The sequence below is a fragment of the Heloderma suspectum genome, chromosome 2 (genome assembly GCF_057233095.1).
Source record: "Heloderma suspectum isolate Gila_16-S chromosome 2, 16-S_ref, whole genome shotgun sequence".
Taxonomy (NCBI): domain Eukaryota; kingdom Metazoa; phylum Chordata; class Lepidosauria; order Squamata; family Helodermatidae; genus Heloderma; species Heloderma suspectum.
In genome coordinates, this window is record NC_139459.1 from 173,712,732 (window position 1) to 173,729,510 (window position 16,779).

Sequence of the window (16,779 nt, forward strand, 5' to 3'; positions counted from 1 at the left end):
TGTTAGTCCAAATGTTAGTCTAACTTAAATCTCATTCATTTCAATGGTTCTGCTCTAGGTAGGACTAACATTGAGTACCACCCAACCTTAGTCCTACTTCGAATAGACCCATTGTAATCCATAGGACTTAAGTCATGACTAACTGAAGTCCCAGTGATTTCAGTGGATCTAGTCTAAGTAGGACCAAGTCTGGATCTAACCCAATATCTAAACAGAGTTTTCCAAGACCTCTTCAAGCCACATTCTTGTGTGACTGATGCCCTCACCGGGAAGCCTTTCCCTTAATTTCAGTTGTCTGGAAGCTGGCGCAGTAAGGTGAATGCACTCCACACATGCTCGGAAACACTCTCTCTGTATTACTTTACATGTCCCAGAGTCGAGGAGGGGAGAGATTGTTGTGGGTGGCTGGGAGAGATGAACAAGCGCCTCCTTGTCCACAGCACAAAACCAACAAATCGCAGCCAGCGATCCCTTTCCCTCCAGAGATCCGTTTCTTCACGTCCTTCCACCGAAACCCTGTGTAAACCGCTCAGTGGTGAAAGGAGGGCACTTTGCACGTGCTCACTGGCACCGCTGTCCTCGCGTTGTCCCAGGATGCCGAAACGGGTTCCGGGACGAAGGCCCAGCCAAGCCGCCCGCGTCCGCCCCGCCGCTCCTCCGCCTGCCCTTGACACAAGGCCGCTGAATGATGGGCAGAGGCGGAGCCACGAAGCGGCTGGGCTGGGCGGAGCTGCCGCTATTGTCTGGCGCGCTCCCCTCTCTCCTCTGGTGCAGTCCGGGCTCGGCTCCGTCGCTCGCTTGCTGTCGCCGCCGCCGCCGCCTGGGCAGCCTCTGCCTCCCGTCCGCCAACGAGGGGAGCGATGGGCCCGGCGCTGCTGCTCGCGCTGCTCTCGGGCCTCGGAGCCGCCAAGGTAGGCGATTCGAACCCAGCACCGGCGCCCCAGCCCAGCCGTGCAGGCTGGCCGTGTGAACGCGACTGTCTTGGGAGGTGGGATGTACACGCGTGTGGCTGTGCTGCGGGGCGGTGATGGACTGCTTATGTATCGTGTGATCCGCACACTGTCGATCAGTGGGGGCTGGTGGCGCCGATGTCAGTGGGGCGGCGAATCCGCTCTGGGTTTCAGTCAGAACCAGTCCACACTCTAAAGGAGCTTCCGAGGTGCTTCAGCTCCATAAGAGTTCAGGCTGGTTCTGACTGAAACCCAGAGTGGATTCAATGCCCCACTGACATTGGAGCCACCAGCCTCTGCTGCTATCGATTTATCCACCCATCTATCTGTGTGTGTACATATTGGGGTGCCGGGTTATCTGGTGACATCTCTTCTGGAGCCCCCGACACACATAGGACTAGTAGTGCCCTCCCTCCGCCCTAGCTTGTGGCTTGGCTTCCTTGCTCGAGTCATCTCAAACAACCTGAGACCCTCCAGGTTTGCTGGGCTGCAACTCCCATAATTGCCATAATTGGCCAGGCTGGCTGGGGACCATGGGAGTTGCAGCCCAGCGCATCTGGAGAGCTCCAGATTGGGGAAGGCTGACCTAGAACCATTTGCTTTGCCGGCCTCTTTCTGTGGCGCACCTGTTTTCCTGCCTCCGTCTGGATTGCGTAGATTTGATCTCTCTAGAGAAGAGAAGCTGGCTGGCCGGCCAGCTGGCTGGCTTGCCGACGAACGCTCACAGTTGCCAGCTGCAGGTGGAGTACACTAGATGGCTCCCTTGAGCGCCTTCCGACTCCATGATTCAATTCAAGTGGTAATCCAAACCCACAAACTAAGTGACCCTTTGGGGCTGTCATGTCTGGAGGAAGGAGCATTTCTGATCTTGCGAGGGAAGGATGAAGTGTGGAAAACCAAGAGAGTATCGATTTACATTGTATAAGACTGTGATGATCTGGAACAAGAAAGCACCCTAAATAGGAACGGACACCTGGGAATCTATGTGTGCGTGTGTGTGTGATGGGCAAGCATAGCGCAGTGAGTCATGTGCGCATATTTTTCACCCACCTATCCAGTGAAGTCACTCAGTGTGTGGTTGTGTATATGACTCATGCGTGAGCATGTACTGCGAGCAACTGTGTGTGCTCTTCAAGTCTTGTGGGTGGGTGCTTGTAGGTGTTACAAACCGTGTGTGTGTGTGCTGATACTGAACTACATGGCAAGTGTGCGAAATAATTGTGCAAAGCAGGATACGCCGGTGGAGGCTGTTGGCTCCAGTTTCAGAGGGGCGGTGATTCTATTCCATTCTGGGTTTTAGACAGAACCAAAACATCAAAAAGGAAAAATCCAAAGTGCCTCTGAGTTCTATCAGTTTCAACAGAAACAGAAGCAGGCTTGTCGAAGAGATCTATTGCTCCTGAGGAAGAGACCTAGTCTCAAAACACGTTGAGCATTTTAGAGATCTGCATAATAAACATTTTTTATAGTCCACAAGTATTTTAGAGATCTGCACAATACATAAATTATTATTACAGTCCATAGTTAGAGGTGCTTTGGATTTTTTCCTTTTTGATGTTTTGTGCATACAGCGCCTCCACTCTAAGTTTTCTAATTTTAGACAGAACCAGCCAGAGCTCTAAAGGTTCTATCCAAGGTGCTGAACCCATTCTGAGGATAGGGTGCTGCACCTTGGATAGCACCTTTAGAGTTCTGGCTGGTTCTAACTAAAACCCAGAATGGAAGCACTGCCCCTCCAAAACTGGAGCCACCAGCCTCCACTGAGATACACATGTGCAAAGGGGCAGGCAGTACAAGATTGCTGTATGTGCCTAAGGGCAAGTGGGGCCCACTTTTGTGGAAGAGGTCCGACCCAAGTGGGTGTGTAAGATGCATTGCATGTACCAAAAAATGCCGGGGAGGGTATGTTTCCTCTATGGTGGCTGGGTGTGTCCGCAGAGGAAATGGATCGTGATGTCTGTGGTTGTGAAAGGAGTGTGCAAGGTGGAATGGGTGGGTACAAGGGAGGTGCAAGGTGGCATGTGTCAAAATGCAAGCCATTGTGGACTTTCATGTAAGCGGTGTGTCTACGATCCTTGGCCACCCATCTGAGCTCCAGGAGTCTTGACTGATTCGCTGGGGCCTTGGGGCGGGGGAAGATGTTGTAGCTGAAAACAAAGGCAGACGCAGACTGGATGTTGAGTGTCTTGTGGAACATCACCTTGGGATGGTTAAGGAGCCATTAAGGCTCAGGAGAGCCCTGATCCATCAATGCAGTTCTTCAGTGTACTCAGCGGAGGCCTCTCTGTTTCCCTCTTCCCCACAGTTGTTGTGACTAACCCTGCAGGAAGACTGCAGAGCCTCTTTGGCACCCTCACTGATTTATGTGTGTAGGTCTCTGCAGAGATTCCCAGCTTGAGGCTTGCCAGCCTGTCTCCTCTCCTTGCAGATCCTTTGTCTGCCCCCACCCTCCCATTACACACACACACACATTTCCCACAGGGCCCCTTCTTAAATGCCTGCATTTTGCTGTGGCTCATGTAGATTTCTCCCTTCAAGTAAATGTTGGAGGGGGCAGGTCTGGTTACACTAAGACTGGGAGCACGGATGCTACAGTTTCATTTCTGCCCCCAAAGCTTGGCAGATATGCTGATATCTTCGTAGGAGCCCAATCATATTAATTAATTAATTATTAATCCTTAATAATGCCCAGACATTTGACTAGTAGTTACATAGATGTGACTTGTGTGAAGGGCATACAGTGATTTGCAATGAGCAAGAAGTTGATCAGGGTAGAGCGGGGGAGGGGGGGTCTAATGCAGATCATATTGGTGTGTACTGAGTTGGTGGGCCGGAAATTGGAAGAAGTCATCTACACCTGTGTGTGTGTGTGGGGGGGGGGTGTACTGGCTGATGAAGATTGAATTTATATATATATTTATGCACATGCGTGCATGTGAATATTTATTGTAATCAGTTAGAGGATGGCCTATAAATTCTATAAATGAATGAATGAATGAATGAATGAATGAAAGCCAATCTTTGCCAATCTTCATCGAAGCTTTGAAAAGATTGTTAAGACAAAATAATGTATGCAACTCTAACCAATAATATCATTTGGAGATGCAGAAATATAGACATCCACATCTACAAAGCTTCCCACCCCCAAAACATGCTTTGGCAGTTTGGAGGCAAATTGGTTTGTGGTGACGTGAGCTATTTGTTGTTTCCTATGAATGCTCCTATGAATGTTTCTGCTATGAATTCTACAATAAATCAGCGGATCTCCAAGATACCATTGGATTTTCTGTCTTTTTGCCGATACAGATGGCTACTATCACTTGCCTTGGGGGGATGGGGGGGAATCTAGACTGAAATCCAGGAGAAAAATCTGGAATGCATCTTATTTCTATGGCTAAAGAGCTAGCCTTTCGCCACGGGGGGGGGGGGGGGATCCAGTTTTCATGCTTGGATTTTTAGCTTTTGTGTGTGTGTGTGTGTTTTAAGTATGTCTAACTCTTTTACTTACAGAGACAACAGAGAAATGCACAGGCAGTTTCATACTCGGTTAACTCACTGAGGCTTAAATCTAGCTCTGCTTCCTATAGATCTTATCCCACCCCAGCCTATCCTCAGCCATGGAGCAACCTGGGTGACATTGGACCCAGTCACCGTCTTCGGCCTAACCTATTTCAGAGGTTGTTGGGAGGATAAAATTGGCTTGGGAATCATGCCATCCAGAGCTCCCCAGAGGAAGGATAGGAGAAAAATGTTTAAAAATTAATTAATTAATTAAAAATTAAAAATAAAGCCCTTTTGATTTCAGTGAGAAAGTGAAGTATTCTCCCCTTGCTGAAATCAATGGGATTTTAAAGTGCTTAGCTTTGGCTCAGGCTTCTCCAACCTGGGAACCTCCAAATGGTTTGGTCTACAACTCTCAGCATTCCTGAATATTGGCCATGTTGGATGGAGCTGATGGGAGCTGACATCCAAAACAGCTGTGAGGACCAGGTTGGGGAAGGCTGCTTTGGCTAGATTGTGCCATTTAATAATAATAATAATAACAAATTCCAAATGTATTTTAAACTTATTAAACTACTTGCATTTTTTTTTTGCTGTTTCGCAGTGACTTATGATGAATTCCAAGTTACACAAAATTTCTAGCTACTAGCCGGCTGCGGGGCGATGGTGGTGGTATAGTACCACCCTCCTGCCCCATTTTCCACCAGCCGCATTTCTGACCTTTGTCTTCTTCTCTCCCTTCCAATCATCCTCCTTGTTTCTTACAGCCTCTCTCCACCACTGGCAACTCCCGTGGAGGGCTGAATCACAACTTGTCTGGGGGGGCAAGGCGGATTCGACGTGAGCTTCAGGGGGCGCCCTATGAGGCTGTTGAGACCGCTTTGGCGAATGAAGTGTATTACCCTGAACTGGTCCGGCTGGCAGCGCTGGAGAGAGCCATGTCGTCCCCTGGCAGTCAGCTGCCGGAAGAGCAACTCGCCCAAGCATTAGAGAGAGCCATGGCTTCCTCCGGTAACCAGCTGCAAGATGACCGCTTGGCCCAAGCACTAGAGAGGGCAGTAGTGGCACCCAGTAACCAGTTCCAGCCAGACGAGCGCCTGGCTCTTGCCCTGCAGCGCCTCCTTCAGGATGGGCATCGCCGGGACCAGGAATCTGTCTATCTGGCAAACCTGCTAAGGCTTTGGGATGAAGCAAAGGGTGCCCCGTTGTACCCCGAGTACGATGAGACCGGCTTAGCGGGTGGCTCCTCTCCGCCTAGATCACTACCAAATCGTTACTGGGTCCCCGAAGGAGGTTTTGAACCCCAAGAAGAGCTGGTAGGCGAGGAAGAGCCTGCTGGAGAGATGGACCCTGAAATGCTGAGGTAGCTGGAATGGGGCACCTGGAGAAGGAAATGTCAGCGCCTACTTTGAACTAGGGCTTAGCCCCGGAAATGGTTTTGAATGTCATTTCTCAACTGTGCCACTCACGAAGTAATAAAGAAGAGAGTGCCTATGAACATGAGCAGAGTGCCCACTCATACTTCATCGCGGAATAAATTCTAGCTGCCCTCATATATTAATTTAATTTAATATTTTTTAAAGATAAGAAAACAGGAATGACGTAGTATTTCAGGGAACAGTTCAAGAAACAGGAAACAGTTCGTAAGAAATTTAGAGGCAGTTTATATTTTCACCAGGTTTAAATAGTAGAGCTTTTTCCTGCCCTATAAAACGTGAAGCTGCAGATGTGGGGTTTTGCATGTTTGAATATTATCCCACTAAAAAAACAAAGCAACCATTCCTCCCTGCATGTAGAAAACTAGCATGTCAGAACAAGGGGTCAGCCTAACCTCCCCAATATGCAATTTTTCTATATGCAGGGAGTGTGTTTTTGCTTGAAGAATTCATTCAGACATGCAAATCCTCACCTAGAATGTACATTTTTAAAAAGCCTTTTTCACCCTAGGAAATACCAGTTGGAGAAAATGTGGGCCTTAGGCATTGAACTTGCCATGGGATATGCTGTGAGGCACAGGGCCTCTCAGGGCTATCCTAGGGACTTCCATAAATTTGCAGCTCTCATTTGAAAATGAAACAACTCCAGCCTTTCAATTAGGGTAACATTCACCTGCTAATTGCTTAGTAAGGAGTAAACCTGCTTCTCACTTGGTAGGTGCTTGGTACTTAATTATTGTTTTAAATGTTATTCAAACAATAATATAATAATATATTAGACTGCTTGGGTTCTATCCAACAGTGTCCTTTTATTCACAGTAGGCTCTTTGATCCAGCAGAGGATTCCATGAATGGAAGGGGGTGGGGGGAAGGAGCCAATTTTCACAAATTCCCCCTTTCTGTTGCAGCTCCCTGCACCACCTCCCACACTATTCCGGAGACTGCCCCAGCCCCCTGGAGCAGATTTTTGATGGGTGCAGGGAGCAGCAGAGGAAAGTGGGAAGCAATGAAAATCGCCTCCCCCCACTCCCGTTCTGAGAAGTCTCCACTGCATCAAAACGTCTTCCATGACTAGAAGGGCAACTTTGCTTATATTTAGAGTTTTGCTGTTTTGCTTCCACCTATGATCTTTGTTCTTGTTTTGCTTTGACCTGTGAGATGGCCAGTGAACGCAGAGCCTTCCACTCTAGAGTGATGGGTTTTCAATCTTTCTGCTTTGAGGGAACCCTTGTATATCAGCCATGGGACCTCAGCGTGCTACAAAAGATTCTGGGATACTTTCTAGGGCACACACTTTCTAGAGGAGATTAGTAGTGGTGGGCGAGCTTTGTCTTTCATCAAAGCTGGCCTACCATTCTTGATCTTCTCCCTGAGAAATCTAAGATAGCTTCCAGGGAACTTCAGGTTCCCCCACAACACACATTAAAAATCACCACCGTAGGGTATGGAGAGGGGTAGAGGCAAAGACCAATCCCAGAATGAATGTCAAGAGAATGAGTCCACAGCTTGAGAGAAGAATCCAGGCATATCTGTGGGCCCTATGGAGCAGCAGGCCCAGAAATTCTTTCCAGTCCCCTCATCCTTGCCTGGGTACTTCAGTAGTGGGGGATGCACAGTGGGTTTTCTGGGTTCTGACATTGGAAATTAGGCCTAGTGGGTAAGGCAGGGATGGGAGTCTTATGCTCATACTTTAGGAATTCTATCTCCAGCTTTTTAGAGGGGAGGTGGAAAGCATGTTTAGGAGTTAAGGTCAGTTCTTGGCTCCGGTAAAGGTTTCTGGTGGGTTTGAACTGGGGAAAAGGCCATCCGGTGGACTCCTGAGTTCTATCCCCCTCTTTCTCTGTCTTTTGCAGGTACCTCATTGGCAGGATCTTGTCAGGAGCAAGCAACTTGGCCCCCCAGCGTCTCCCCATGTCCCCCAGGCGCCTGAGGCGTGCCATCTTTGATGCAGGCGACCTACCTGAGCCCCCCAATCTTCTGCGGGTCAAGCGACTGGGTGGGGAAGCTGGGGGGGAACCCCAGCTGCAGCGAGTCAAGCGGACAGAAGGGGAAGGGGCTGGGGGGAGGAGGAGTGTGACTGGGGGAGCTCAGAGGCTTCGGTATCTTCCTGAATAGCAGGAATTTGCCTCTGTGGGGGAAACAAATGGGGGCAGCCACCTCATCACGGCCCCTCTTGCCAGTCTCTGAATGTCAATGGACTGTGAGCGACACCTAGTGTTTTTTCCTGCCTCTGTTCTGCCTTGTGACCCCAATATACTGGGGAGGAAGGGGGTAGCTTCAGGCTGGGGTCCCCAAATCCCAGTTCCATTGTTATTGGGGGGGGCCTGTTCTCCACACTAACCTTCTGAGTGCCCTAATAAAAAGCTCCAGTTCAGTTCAGTGGATGCATTTTAATGCTGATGAGCTCCCCACAACCCCAAACCAGAGCTGGGCATTCTCAGCCTCAGTTTCCTCACATCCTGGCTTTTTTTAATGTGGCTCCAACAAACTCCCAGCCTCCAAATCTTCCTTCTGCCTTAATATTCCCATTCCATCCACTCTGTCTCTCACCCCTTCCCCCCCAGTTCCTACCTGCTTGTTTCTGTCTGGTGTGTAAGACCCCTTGTGTTCACTCCTACTCAGTACACACAAATACATATGCACCCCCTTGCTGATTTGTTGCCATGTTGACAATGCTTGTGGCCAAAGTTTTGGTGTTGATGAATTAATGAATAAAAAGTCCCATCAGGTATTTTAACGTAGCCATGGCCTTGTTGGTGTCTTTCTTTTCATACCTTGTTTAAATAATACCACGCTGGTGTTCCTGCTTATAGGTCAAGGGGTGTTGAACCTCAGCCCTGTGGGCCAAATCTGGCCCACCGTGGGTCCCATTCCAGCCTTCCCAGATTCCCCATATGGCCATGCCCCCTTTCTCCCAACCACCTATCATTTGGTGGTTTCCTGGCTTTTGCACAGTTTTTCCCCATTCTAAACAGTTGAAATGCCTCTCCAAAAGGCTTCATTACCGGCAGTAACAGCTTTAAGCTAAAGTATGTTGGTATTGTTTGTATACCAACTAAAATGTGGCCCCTGAGAGCTTCTTCAAAATTGAATTTGGCCCTCAGGCTGTTTAACAGAGGTTCAACACCCCTGATATAGGTGCTGGCTCTTATTAAAAACAAACAGTAAGTTCTGGAATAGGAGGTTCAGAATCTATAACCAACCCACCTACTCCCCATTTTGAGCATAAGGCTATTCTAGGCTCCATTTTGTTCTTCCAGACAGAATGTTGAACTATGGAGCTGGAAGAACCAGGCCCTACTGCCGTCACAAACCTCGCTGGATAGCTTTGGGCAAATCACAATCTTCCTACCATCAAGTTTCCCCATTTGTAAAATAGGAATGATCTGCCCTGGAGAGTAATGCTGAAGATGAACAAGAATGCTAAAAAGATTTTCAAAAGCATATGAAAACCGCTGTAGAAGTTAACAATAAATACACAGCATATTTCATTAAAAAAAAAATTTATTGCAACAGCCAGGCACAGCAAGACCATGGCTTCATTTTGGTAAGTGTGTGTCCAGCTCTGCAGGATGCCCACTGGAAGGTGAGACTGCAAAGGGAACGGATCAATCTGGAGTCAATGCTGAGGTAACACCTGTGTGCATACATGGGAGGTGGGAGGAAAAGGAGGAAATAATAAGACAGATTTTCTAAAGTACTGGCCTTCACTTGGTATGTGGTGACCCACAGCCAATGCCATCCCAAACCTGAAGCGGCACCCAAATTCCCCCAATGCTTGCTAAGGCCAACACTGCCTTTGTCTATCCCCCTCCCTTCACGGTATCACCAGGAGACAATCGCTACCTGCATGGCTGGCCTTGCCCACCACTGGATCACAACAGAGGCACCACCATAATTTTTTGATGGTTTTTTGTTTGTTTTTAAGGAGAAAGTTGCTACTTTTTTTTTTTTTAATTAAAGTGTTTCCCACATGCATGCTGGGGTTACAAATGTGACAGAAGACTGTGAGGGAAGAGGTGTGGGCAGCAACGCAGTGAGGCGTGAGTGGCTTCCCCATTGTCTCCCAGAATGTGTTTTCTGCATGTAACTGAGGGCTGGCCGTTCTTTCATATGAAAGCATCAGTTACTTTTAAATGTCTACTGTGGGGGAGGCGTGATAGGGATCTTCTGCCGCAGGAACCAAAATGTTCTGGGCCTTCCCTTCTTGTGTTGTTCCTTTTCCTGCGTCCTGTTTTGGTCTCTTCCTCACTCTCCCAACTAGCATAGAAAAGTTGAATCTTTGGTCTGTCTTAGGGCCATTTCTGACATAGCTTCTGTATTCACAAATAAACTTTCAATCATATGGTTGTGAAAGTGCCTCCACTTTGAAACATTACAGCTGGATTAGTCAACTATGTGACCTCCCCACAGCAGCATCTGTGAACTGAGCTGTTTGAGGGGAGCCTCAGCAAAGTGCCTTCTGGTGGGCTCCCTGCTACTTCGGCGGGATCAGATGGGGGTGGCGGCAGCAGAAAGCACAGCACTTGAATCGGCACCAAGTGGCGCCATTTTAATTTCCCACAATTGCCCTGAGGTGGCATTGTGGGTAATCAATATGGGGCTGTTCAGTGGCTGGTGTTGATCTGTTCACTGTTTGCTGGGGGGGGAAATTCTGAAAGGAACTCCAGGGCAGACATCAGTGGTGGTCTTGTGGGGTGCTGAGTCCCCAGCAGTCCCCACAACTGGTACCAGGCCTAAGATTCTGAGACATACTTCACATGGGGCTTGGCAAGGTCAGAGGCAACACATGCCCACTCTCTGAGCAGACCAGGCTAGACTGGGAGCTACTTGGATTCAAGATGGCGGCACTTGCTCATGGCAGGTGGGCCTCATCACTGGGTGTGGGCCCTGGCACATGCCCAGACCCATTGACCCTTAGCCGCAGCTATGAGTCCTGAAGACTCATTATCTTCCCTACGAGTAGCAGAAATGGTACAAAACAAGCGCTCCAGGCAAATTTGCAATTCTTAGAATCTAGCTTTTGGGGACTCTGTGTGTGCACGTGTGAGTGTGCGAACACGTGTGTGCACAGACTTTGTGTTCTTTGGGAAGCAACTGCTATTGGTATATTTGCGGGAAGGGTTTTACAAGTGCCAGAAAGAATGAACTTTTTGCTTCCATCTCTCTCAGAGCACTGCCAGCCTCCTCCACCTTTCCCTGTGCCAGTTGCATCCTTGTTGCCTAACTGGCCATTACTAGGCAACAGGTAACACTGCTGTCAGCCCTGCTTCTAAGGTAGCTAGTCCTAGCTGAAGCCTCCTTTGGCTCCCATCATTGCCAAGAAATAGGGGGAGGAGGCGGGAATGTGCAATTGCTTACCTCTCCCCCCTGAGGGTGGTGCGTAGCCTGCAGGTAGCAGAGCATCCTGTCGGTTTCCCAGCACAAAAGCAAGGGTAGCCAGTACCAGAGCATCAGCTATGCCCAGCAAGGCCAGGGTAAAGGCCCAGTGTATTGTACAGGTGCCCAGGGTGTAGCTCCTAGCCCGAGGCCCACAAAGAGCCCGCACCTCTGGGGCTCCCCAGCCATCTGGGAAAACCAAGCAGCCAAGCGCCTGACAAGTTGCTGTGAAACAGACATACAGAGAGAGGGAGGGAGAAACAGAGGAAGAGGGAAGGAGTTAATAACGGTGTGGTCTCTACAGAGACACCCCCATAGGATTGAGGGGGTCAGTTTGAACCAGGGCCCATCATGGTTTGCATTCCTACCAGGTCTCAGTCCTAGGACCTAGGAAGTCATGATAAGATAAGAGAATGCCCCTAAGCAGGTGCAGAGTGTCCTATCCCTCCTCAATGAGTAACTGTAACTGGCACTCACACACCTGGAATTAGAGGTAGCTTCTCCAGTATGAGCTCTGGGCAGGCTTGAGCCCAAGACCTTTTGCAGCCCCAAAAAGCTGCACCACATGGACTGAGAGTTGTCTCCCAGCGTCCCTTGCAGCAGCACAATAGCTACTGGGGCACATCACTTGGGCTGGATCCTGCTTCAGCGGCAACCATTAAATGAATAGGTGTGGTATTCAAGAGCAGCTACAGCCCAGTGAGCTAAGAATTGTTAGTCAGGAAGCCTCCTGGTCAAATCACACTTCAACAATGAGTGTGCTAGGTGGATTTTGGCAAGCCATTATTCTCTGAGCCACAGCCCTTCATCTGTAATATGATTAGATTCATTCATTCATTCATTCATTATTTCATGTCATTTCATTTCATTTCTATACCGCCCAATAGCTGAAGCTCTCTGGGCGGTTCACAAAAATTAACACCAAAAAGCACACAATAAAACAATACAAAACATTAAAAACATTAAAACCACAGTAAACAATACAACCAGAATAAAACCAGAATAAAACCTAGCAGCAGTGCAGGGATTTAAAATACAGATTTAAAACAGCAAAGCTAAAAGTCTACAAAGCTAAAATGCTAAAATGACTGGGAAAATAAAAAGGTCTTCACCTGGCGCCAGAAAGAATACAATGTAGGTGCCAGGCAAACCTCACTAGGGAGCTCATTCCACAGCCGGGGTGCCACAGCAGAGAAATCCCTCCTCCTAGTAGCCACCCGCCTCACTTCCTTTGGCAAGGGCTCACAGAGAAGGGCCGCTGAGGATGATCTTAAGGTCCAGGCAGGCACATATGGGAGGAGGTGATCCTTCAGATAACCTGGCCCCAAGCCGTTCAGGGCTTTAAATGTTAATACCAGCACTTTGAATTGGGCCCGGAAATGGACTGGCAGCCAGTGCAGCTGGAAAAGTACTGGCGTAATATGAGCTCGCTGGCCAGTCCCTGTTAACAATCTTGCTGCCCTATTTTGGACCAGCTGAAGTTTCCAGACCATTTTCAAAGGCAGCCCCACATATAACGCATTGCAGTAATCCAAACGAGAGGTTATCAGAGCATGGATAACTGTACCTAGGCTATCTCTGTCCAGATAAGGGCGTAGTTGGTATACCAGCCTAAGCTGATAAAAAGTGCTCCGTGCCACTGAGTTCACCTGTGCCTCAAGTGACAGTTCTGGATCCAAGAGCACCCCCAAATGATGAACGTGATCCTTTAGGGGGAGTGCAACCCCTCCAGAACAGGTTGAACATCACCTAGCTGGGCAGACGAACCACCCACTAACAGTACCTCCATCTTGTCTGGACTGAGTTTCAGTTTATTGGCCCTCATCCAGTCCATTACCATGCCCAGGCCCGGATTCAGAACAGCCACTGCCTCACCTGGGTTTGATGAGAAAGAGAGGTAGAGCTGGGTGTCATCCGCATATTGATGGCACCTCAGCCCACACCTCCGGATAACCTCCCCCAGCGACTTCATGTAGATGTTAAACAGCACAGGGGATAAAATAGAGCCCTGTGGACCCCCATGGCACAATTGCCATGGCACAGAGCAATAATCCCCCAGCACCACCTTCTGGAGTCAGCCATCCAAGTAGGAGCAGAACCACTGCAGTGCAGTGCCTCCAACTCCCGACCCAGACAACCTATCCAGAAGGATACCATGGTCGATGGTATCGAAAGCCACCGAGAGGTCCAGGAGAATCAACAGGGTCACACTCCCTCTGTCCCTCTCCCGGCAGAGGTCATCCCACAGGGCGACCAGGGCAGTTTCCGTTCCAAAACCAGGCCTGAAGCCCGATTGAAATGGATCTAGATAATCCGTTTCATTCAAGAGTGCCTGGAGCTGTCCTGCAACCACCCACTCAAGCACCTTGCCCAAGAAGGGGATTTTGGCCACTGGCCTATAATTGTTAACATCCTCTGGGTCCAGGTTAGGCTTTTTCAGGAGTGGTCTAATTACCACCTCTTTTAAAGCGGCAGGTACCACTCCCTCTGTCAAGGAGGAATTTACAACCTCCTGGACCCAGCTGAGCATCCCCTCCTTATTTGATTTAATAAGCCATGAAGGGCAAGGGTCAAGCACACAAGTAGCCTCAATAACTGAAACTCATCCAATAGAACTGGACCAGACAGTGCTCTGAACGCCTGTACCAATGGAACTGCATTAATCATGGTGTCCAATTCATGGTGAATCTGAGCGACTTTATCTTCAAAGTGCCATGCAAACTTGTCACAGCATGCAACCAAGGGTTCCACAGTCTCTCTCCCTGGCCCAGAATGTAACAAGGCACGAACCACTCAGAAAAGCTCCACTGGACGACACTGAGAAGATGCAATGCTGGTGGAAATAATAATAGATAATAATACTGGTCAATTTTATGGGGCTGGTGTAAATATTGCTTGGATCATGTATAATATACAGTGTACATTAAGTGGTCTGAGAACACTCTAAAGCACTAGATCAGAGATGCCCCCCAGATGTTTTGGACTATGACTCCCCTAAACCCTGACCACTGGCCACACTGGCTGAGGCTGATGAAGGTTGTAGCATGAAACATTGGGAGGGCACCAGGTTGCCTACCCTTGCACTAGATAAATGCTAAGCATTATGAAATACTAGCACAGGCTTCCCCAAGCTGGTGCCTTCCAGATGTTTTGCACTACAACCCTCATCATCCCTGACCATTGACCATGCTGGCTGGGGCTGATAGGAGTTGTAGTCCAATACATCTGGAAGGCACTCTGTTGGAGAAGGCTGTAGTAGCAGAACATCCATGATGAAGATGGGTGAGCTATGAGCAGGAGACCTTTATATCTCAGGGAAGGTATATCTTCTTATATCTCTAGGGAGGAAGCAGGGAGGGGTTGCCATCCACAGCAGGATCCCCTGATGGTGAAGGCCAGGCCACCCACAGTCAGGGGTAGAGTGCAGGGTTGGCTGTCACTGCAGAGTGAACAGTCAATGTATTCAGGGACACCACTGGAAGTAGGAGTGAAATGTGACATCTGCTCCCGGCAACTTCCACCTATTGAGAATCAAGCTTGCTTCCATCTGCACAGCCGCAGCTTGGACTGTGTTTCTTGGACACACCAGCGCATGATGGAACGCTGTGGTCTGTCTTTTAAATATGTTACCACCAAGCAACCACGCTGAGTGGCTTGTGCAGGACTTGAGCCCTGGTATGTCCCTTTTTGCAAAGTATTGCCCCATCCCACTCCAGTTTTCCTCCTCTTGATGTTACTATTATTGTTATCATCATCATGAAGTAGAAGAAAAAGAAGAAGAATTTCTTTGGGATGATGGCCCAAAGCTGCCCACTCTCACCTGCACCCAGCTATAGCACAGGGCGCCTGCCCTTTGCTCCCACTAAGGAGGCACTTTATTCTCTCTCTCCCTCTCTCTCTCTCTCTCTCTCTCTCCTTTCTCTCACCTGCTGAAAGCTGCTGCCAGGCACACACCTTGTAGACAGTCCCAGGGCTGCAGAGCCAGAATAGACCCAAGGACGCCACGCTGCCCATCACCAGCACCAGGGCCATCAGGACAAAGACAGCCGCCGCCTTGAAGGATGGGATGGGGGTCAGGGTGACCAGCGACCCCTCACACTGGAGGGCGCTGTCCTGCTCTGTGCAGACTTGGTACAGGCCAAACGATCCCACAGCGCTCACACTGGGGTCAGGCAGGACCCCCGAGGGCGGCAGCTGGTAGGTGAGCGGAGCCGTCTGCACCCAGGCCGGCTGGATCAGCACCACGACCTCTAGGATGCCAAAGCAGAGGGTGCAGCCGGCCCAGAGGGCGCCCACCGCCCGGGCATTGCGCACAAAATCCGTCTGGTAGAGCGCGGCCGCTTCTCGAGCCGCCAGCATGGCCCACCACAGCTCTCTTTCTTTGAAGGGGCCTCCAGCCGCCCGCCTTGGCTCCAGACAGCCTCCACTAGGACACACAGCTATGCTGCCTTTCCTCTTTCCCAAGAGGGAACGTCTGGCTTGCTGCTGGAACCCAGCTGCTGCACACCCTCCCCTGTCCAGATATCGCTTCCTCTCTCTTGTTCGGCTCCTGGCTCGACTCCTCCCCTGGGATATTTCTGCATTCCTTTACTCCAGCAGCGACGACCCTCCTCCTCCTCTTCCTCCTCCTCCTCCTCGTCTGGGAGCGGGCAAGTCACTGGCTCCGTGCAGGCTCCCTCCGGGGCGAGGGTTGCCAAGCTCCCTTCCCTCTGCAGTGCTTACACTCCTCCGCTGGGCGGGGGTGGTGGACGGGCTGCTCCATCCCCGCCTTCCCCGAGGCTGGCTAGCTTCCTTCGCCGGGTGCCGAGGGAGGGAGGCGCTCCCCTGTCCCGGTCACCCCATAGACCGGCTCTGACTCCTCCGGTGTGGGGCGGGGGGGGCCGAAGAAGCCCCTTGGCCAAGCGCCCGGCTCGCCCCGTCCCCTCGTCTCGCGCTGTCGCTCAGCGGGAGCCGCGGCGAAGATGGGGCGGGAGAGGCGGGTGCGCCGCGCCGAAGGCACCTGCCGCGGCCGCCCATTGGCCCCCGCACCCGGGCAGGCTGATGCTCACCAGCTGCTAAATCGTCCCTGGCCTTGGCTTGGGAAAGCAAGGGGGGGCACGGCGGGGGAGGAGGGCTGCTGCGGGGGAGAGGAAGATGCCGCCGCCGGAGAGCGCCTCCCCAAATCGGCGAGAACGCTAGGCTTCGGGAACACAGCCCCACGTGGAGGCTGCGGGCTCCGATGTCCGTGGGGCCGTGAATCCTCTCTGGGGTGCAGTCAGAACAACCCAGAACTCCAGAGGAGCCATCCAAGGTGCTGAACCTGTTCTGGGCCTCGGCTTCAGCACCTTGGATAGCTCCTTTAAAGTTCTGGCGGGAGCCCAGAATGCATGCACGGCCCCGCCGAAATCGGGGCCACCAGCCTCCGCTGGCAAACCCCATTGCTTTCTGCGGACGAGGGATTCGGCTGAGCTTCCAACAGGGGGCCGCAGACTAACGCTGGGTCCCCCACCCCCACCCCAATGAGATTTTATGGA

General features: G+C 50.5%; 2 protein-coding genes across 2 annotated transcripts; one reads left to right on the forward strand and one right to left on the reverse strand.

Annotated features, from left to right (window-relative positions):
* Positions 1-767: 767 nt before the first annotated feature.
* PCSK1N (proprotein convertase subtilisin/kexin type 1 inhibitor) lies at positions 768-10,231 on the forward strand. The gene is made up of 3 exons (XM_084836151.1): positions 768-911; positions 5,219-5,814; positions 7,741-10,231. The coding sequence occupies exons 1-3, from the start codon at positions 861-863 to the stop codon at positions 8,000-8,002; spliced, it is 909 nt and encodes a 302-aa protein (XP_084692277.1). The 5' UTR covers positions 768-860; the 3' UTR covers positions 8,003-10,231.
* Positions 9,377-15,828, reverse strand: LOC146353299 (LHFPL tetraspan subfamily member 5 protein-like). The gene is made up of 3 exons (XM_084836152.1): positions 15,193-15,828; positions 11,249-11,491; positions 9,377-9,524 (listed from the first exon to the last, which is right to left on the reverse strand). Exons 1-3 carry the CDS (start codon positions 15,623-15,625, stop codon positions 9,496-9,498), a joined length of 705 nt encoding a protein of 234 aa, XP_084692278.1. The 5' UTR covers positions 15,626-15,828; the 3' UTR covers positions 9,377-9,495.
* Between the last annotated feature and the right edge of the window lie 951 nt (positions 15,829-16,779).